This window comes from Musca domestica, unplaced genomic scaffold (genome assembly GCF_030504385.1).
Source record: "Musca domestica strain aabys unplaced genomic scaffold, Musca_domestica.polishedcontigs.V.1.1 35, whole genome shotgun sequence".
Taxonomy (NCBI): Eukaryota; Metazoa; Arthropoda; class Insecta; order Diptera; family Muscidae; genus Musca; species Musca domestica.
In genome coordinates this window covers 8490011-8496113 of record NW_026712315.1, presented here as the reverse complement: position 1 = coordinate 8496113, position 6103 = coordinate 8490011, and the positions used below count along the sequence as shown (strand labels likewise).

The 6103-nt window shown below is 34.3% G+C and overlaps 1 protein-coding gene across 1 annotated transcript; it reads right to left on the bottom strand.

Annotated features, from left to right (window-relative positions):
* Window positions 1-330: 330 nt before the first annotated feature.
* LOC131803899 (G2/mitotic-specific cyclin-B-like) lies at window positions 331-5460 on the bottom strand. The gene is made up of 5 exons (XM_059125777.1): window positions 5000-5460; window positions 4457-4593; window positions 2268-2590; window positions 1328-2205; window positions 331-793 (listed from the first exon to the last, which is right to left on the bottom strand). The coding sequence occupies exons 1-5, from the start codon at window positions 5033-5035 to the stop codon at window positions 503-505; spliced, it is 1665 nt and encodes a 554-aa protein (XP_058981760.1). The 5' UTR covers window positions 5036-5460; the 3' UTR covers window positions 331-502.
* Between the last annotated feature and the right edge of the window lie 643 nt (window positions 5461-6103).

Below are 6103 nucleotides of genomic sequence, written 5' to 3'. Positions count from 1 at the left end.
CAAATATTAAATTAATTAAACTGCCTCTATGTATGTGTGATGAATTAAATGGGGATTCCATACCAAAAATCAGTACGTACTTAATGGGTAAATTTTGTACTAAATAAGGGATGGGGTAGGGACAAAAATTAAACAATTATGCTAACTATTGTTACAATTATTAAAGACAAAGGCAGAGAGAGTAGGAAAAGTGTCATCTAGGAAATCTCAAACCTTAAGGTCTTTTTATTTTTTGAAGTTGGAAATATGATCATGGATTTCTGATCCTCACTGTGGTCAGTCAACATTAAAATGTCTAGATTCACATTAAATCATAATAATAATGCATAGTTATGTAATTTGCTTATACAATTGTTTTATGACACAAATTTGTTAATATTTATTAACATTATTAAATGGACTAAAATTTCTTTCGATGAAATTTTTCTCACTCCCTTTTGTATGTGTTTGAAAGAAGAATATTACAAACAAAAGAAAAAGTCAACCACTACAATTGTTATATCTACTCCTTACTGCTAACGATGGAATCCATTAGAGTACTATACAATTCGGAACGTGTGGAGACTTTTTGGAATTTTGAAGCTTGATATTTGGTATACACAGCCTTCAGTTTGGCATTTGGTGCATTACGAGCCACAGTGGCAATTTTCTTGGCAATGGGTCTTAAATGCTCCGGCGAGTAACGTGAATACCATTCCAAGGTCGAGTTCCAATGTTTGTTGTTCAAACCGGTGGCCATGTTGGTATTTTCTTTCAATAGATTTAGGGAGAGGAACAGTGAGGCGGCAGCAATCTGGAATGAAAAGATTAATGGTTTTACATTTTTTTTATAAATTTAAAAATAATTTTAAAAGCAATTTTAAAAAAAATGAAGTTTAAAAAATTAATTATTTGAAATATTCAAATTGATCACATCTAAAACATATTTTACATAAACATATTTTACATAATTAATGGTTTTACATTTTTTTTATAAATTTAAAAATAATTTTAAAAGCAATTTTAAAAAAAAATGAAGTTTAAAAAATTAATTATTTGAAATATTCAAATTGATCACATCTAAAACATATTTTACATATCGTTAATAAAAAAAGTAGATGATTCGCAAAAATAAAAACAATTCCATTTCGATCCAAATTTGTCCGATATTGAATCAGAGGATTTGGTTTAGTTCACTTGTCGTTGAGTGGTTGAAAATAGGTTAGGTGAAAATATTAATCTCTTACTGGTTTTAAGTGAAATAAGGTCTTACTGTTCAAATTTTTAACATTTACAATATCTACTTTATATTATACGAAAAATCTGTTAATTATCAGTCTATACTTACTTCGGATGGCTTATAATGGGACATATCATACTCAATCATGGCCAATTCCAAAAAGTATTTCGACATGGCATGATGATTGTCTTCAGCTTCAGCAGCTTTGGAAAAACGGCGCAAGAAATGTATGGGCAATGGTCGCGACAAATTGCAATCCAAAGCCTTGAATATTTGCAATTCCATTTGACGAATTTGCTTGCCAGTATAGGTATCATCGGTGATATAGATGAAATCAGCAATGGCTGGTGGGAAAAGCTCTTCATACTTGGCAGCAATGAACAATGCGGTAACACCAACCAATTGCAAATGTGATCGTTTAGTATCCTTAACAGCTTGCAAATAACGATCAATTATTGCCACAGCCAATTGGAATGTCTCAGCGGCCAAATGGAACTGAGTATGAACTTCGTTGATCCAATCAATTAGAACGGCACGCATTTTGGCGTAGACCTCAGCCTGGCCTTCCAAGTGATTTTTGGCAACTGGCTGCTCGGCTTCCAATTTGAAAAGGTACGAATAGATGTCGTTTACATAGTCTGAGACCAAAACCAAATTTTCCGAATCGCCTTCATCTATGTCCTTAACATCGTCCAATAGCTTGCTTGAGTGTGTTTGAACACTGACAATTTTCAGTTTATTATCGGCGGACTTAGTGCTGGTGGACGTAGCTGTTGTTTCGGTGGTCTTGACAACTGGTTCCTTACGGCTTAATGTGGCAGCTGCCGAATGCGATTTGACCAGTGTTGGTTTGGTTGTAGCAGCATTTTGTGTTATGGCAGCCTTGATTTTTGTTAATGATTTACGGGATAAATTGCTATCTTCACGACGTAGAGAAGGTTCGACGGTGACATCCGTTTCAGTCTTGTTGGTTGTTTTGTTGATAACTGAAAATAAAGATTTTTATTTAAATAAATGGTGATTTAAAGATATATGGGGCCCAACTTACTTTTAACTTGTTGCACTTTATTTTCGACCAGTTTTGTGGTCAGCGTCTTAACTTTATTATGCCCGACAAGCAAGTGCGAATTTGCCGATGCATGTCGTTGCAGTCCTCCCAATCCGGTGGTGGTTGTGGTGCCCAAACGCACCGAATTGGATCGGGTTAATACTTTACGCTGGGCTGCGGCAGCAGTAGGTGCCATTTCGCCGGTTGCAACATTTGTACGTGTAGCACCGCCGACTGTGGTCGTTGTTGTGGTCTTCTTCCAATGGGTATCCACACGAGCCTTGGTTGCACGCAACGCATTTTGAAGTTTTGTATCCTTCAGGCTGAAATTTAAAAAGAAGAATGGTTTGTTTATATAGAATATACTGCAGCAGACTACTGGGATGATTAAAACAATAGTCAAAACAAAAACAGGAAGAAAGGCATTCAAATATGTCGTTTTTTTAAATAACAGGTTCAACGCCGACTACACGAAGTAAAGAAAACATGATTTCAATGTACTCAACAGTCCGGGTTCAAAACTCATATCTCTGAACCAGGAAATATAACATATATTGTGGCATGTGTCAACTTTAATTTTAATTGGAACAAATTAAGTTTACACCCAGGTGGAAAAAAATGAAATTTTCCGTAAAGGTAGACCTCCTGATCCTAATTGTAATATAATCAATACTTATCGAGATATAGGGTTCCAAAGATGCAAAAATTTCCTTTTTATACTTTGCTATTTCAAAACCAGTAAAGAAAATATCGGTAAAAGATTCAGAAAAAAATCGAGCTGGGCGTACTCACTTAAAACCTTTTAATTTTCGATATTAGGGGAAGGATTTTATATAAAAACAAGTAAAAAAGTAGGTATGTTAGTCCGAAATAAGAAATTTGAAACAACTACTGTAAATAATGTCGCTAATCTCATCAAAATACCGAATATAGGGCTGTACCGATATATTGGGGTTATACGAAGATCTAGACCTGCATAGTCAATTTTCTGTCATAGGCTTTAGGACGAAACACAAAATTTTTAACCATTCCGGTGAATAATATCGCCGAAATCATTAAAATACCGAATTCAGGGAGGTACTGATATATGGTGCCTATACGAAGGCGTGGACCTGCATAGACAATTTTCTGTCACATGCTGTAGTACCCATTATCATGTACAAATACAAAATTTGAAACCATTCCTGTGAATAACGTCGCTAAAATCTTAAAAATTCCGAATATAATGAGGTACAGTTCTATGGGGGTTATATCTGGACGTGGACCTATATAGCCCATTTTACACCTATACCAAAAGTCCTGCAGATCAAACATTCAGTTGAGCAAAATTTTATCAACCTACTTCCATTCGTTCGGAAGCTGAAGTAATTTCCACAGACGGACGGACGGACAGGGCTAATCGACCTAGAATTTTATGCTGATCAAGAATACATATATTTTGTAGGGTCTAAAATGCTTAATTCTAGGTGTTACAAACGGAATGACAAACTTAATACTATGGTGGAGTGTATCGATACTTTTAATATAACACCCGTACCGTTTTAAATAACCCCCATCATGTGACCATGTGTTATCAGTAGCTTTCATACTTCATGTGCAGTAGTTTAGTAGATCTATCTGGGAGCCGGACTTTCGGGCCAAATATCTGGGCATCCGTCACGCAAGAAAAAATACAAACATCTACCTCTAGAAACAATTAAAAACCAAGATATCCTACTAAATTAGAGCTAAGCATATAAAACAATTATTTAAATTTGTGTTTCATCTATGGATGTGATCATACTGGAATGTAGATATTTAAAGAAAAATTTATATTCCATCTCTCCAAACTGCACTTATCGCACCACAATGGGTTAACATACAATAACAAGTCTACGTGATCTCTCAGCAATAAAAGCCGTTAAACTTGACGAACACTGTTTTCCATTCTACTCTTGTCCTATCTCTCTCTCTCACCATTACATACAGAGGTCTCGTACAACAAACAAAGAATAATACAAAAATGAAAATAAGAATAACAGATGGAATGGATAGATTGATTGTGTACATATAATGATTGAAGTTAAACATCCCTGGCCGGGGAGGGAAAATGGAGAAAAATGATTACATCTAAAAAAATTGAAAATCATAATCAAAAGAAATTATATTCTCCCCAGCTGTCATTAATATGAGGATTGTAAATTACTTACTCCTTTTGTGCTGCATCCTTGGCGGTAATGGTCCGTACGACACCACGATTTTGTAGGTCTCCTAATGCGGCTCTTTTTGTGACCTCTGTTGTGGAGACACCAATTTTTTTAACTTGCTTGAAAGCAGCAGACTCATTCTATAATAAAATAAATCGAGTTGAAAATTAAATGCAAATATTTTGATTTTCTTTTAACTTATTCTTGCAATGAAATTTGATAATTGTCAATTCAAGTATGAGGTAGACGCAAGAATTGAAAATGCCGCCATAAGGGTAAGTTGTTGTTGCAAATCACAGCATGCAATTGGCTGTGTTGTTTCTGTATCAAAAGGAATGGGAATAATACCGCAAGTAAAACATGCTCGAAGGAAAAGAAGATATTCCAATGGAAATTGTGGAAAAAAAAAAACATATTTGTTGTTGTTGATCGAAAACAAAACGGTAAAATTCCCAAGGAAACAATGGATTTCTTTACATTCCTCGAATGGCGGGCATTTTAAATAAAATGTTTTATTAAAGCCCTTGTGGGAAAACCTCCACTTACCTCATCGACACGTTTTAAAACAGTTGTTCCAACCATTTTTGTCTAGTTTTTGTTTTGTATTCTATAGAATCCTCTTTAGAATTTGTTATAATTACTGAAATCGATCGCTTTTTTCTTCGTTTATTTTAATTGAAAGTTTTTATTCCCAGAATTTTCTTCGAGGAGAATAAAAACTGACACACAAATACAGAGACGTTTTGTTCAGGCTCGACAAACACACAAATTTATTTGAAGTTTTTTCTTTTTGTTACTTGATTACATTAATGACACACAAAAATTGTTAATTATTTCTATTTGTTACTATTCTTTTCGATATTTCTCGTTGATTGCACTTTTGTGAAAACGTAGGTGTTTTCTTTAAAATAAAATAATAAATAAAATTCTTATAAAACGAAAATCTCTGCTCTCTACCTACGATCTGAACTCGAGCCGTTGCTGTTTGCTTTTGAATAAATGGCGTTTGAATTGTGGCGCACTTAGTTCGTTGAGTTGCGTTTCTTTCGTCAAAAAAAATGGAGTTCTCAAAAGCAAGGCAGCTGAATTCAATGTGGATGATGTGAACGCGTGTGTGTGAGTACTTGTTTTGTTTTTGCTTTGACGAAAACCTCTCTCTTGCTCTATCTCTGTTGTTGTTTTGTTGCATAATGTGTTTGAATGTTTTGTTGTTATACCAATTGGCGGGCTTTGATTGGGTTATGACGTTTAGGGTAGAAATTGTGATGTTAGAACCAAAAATACTATTTATGGACACACATTTTTGATCGTTTTACACAAAATTAATATTTTATAATAGTTTAAATAAATTAATAATGTAATTTTAGGGTATTTCTCTCGTAGAATTATTTGACGAAACTTAGCAGTGTTGTATTTGCGAATATGCTTCAAGAGGGAACCTATAGAAAATGCGTATATGATATGCCGAGGAGGTGTTGTACAATTTGTTGACAGTTTTGGAAACATTGAACATACACATTAGGGCTTTCAATGTTAAACACACCGTAGATGCACTCACAAATATGGAAAAAATACAATGTTTTTATACCCTGTGCTATAATTTGGTAGAATCAAGAAGGTAAAGCCATGCAATCATGTATTTACAATCTT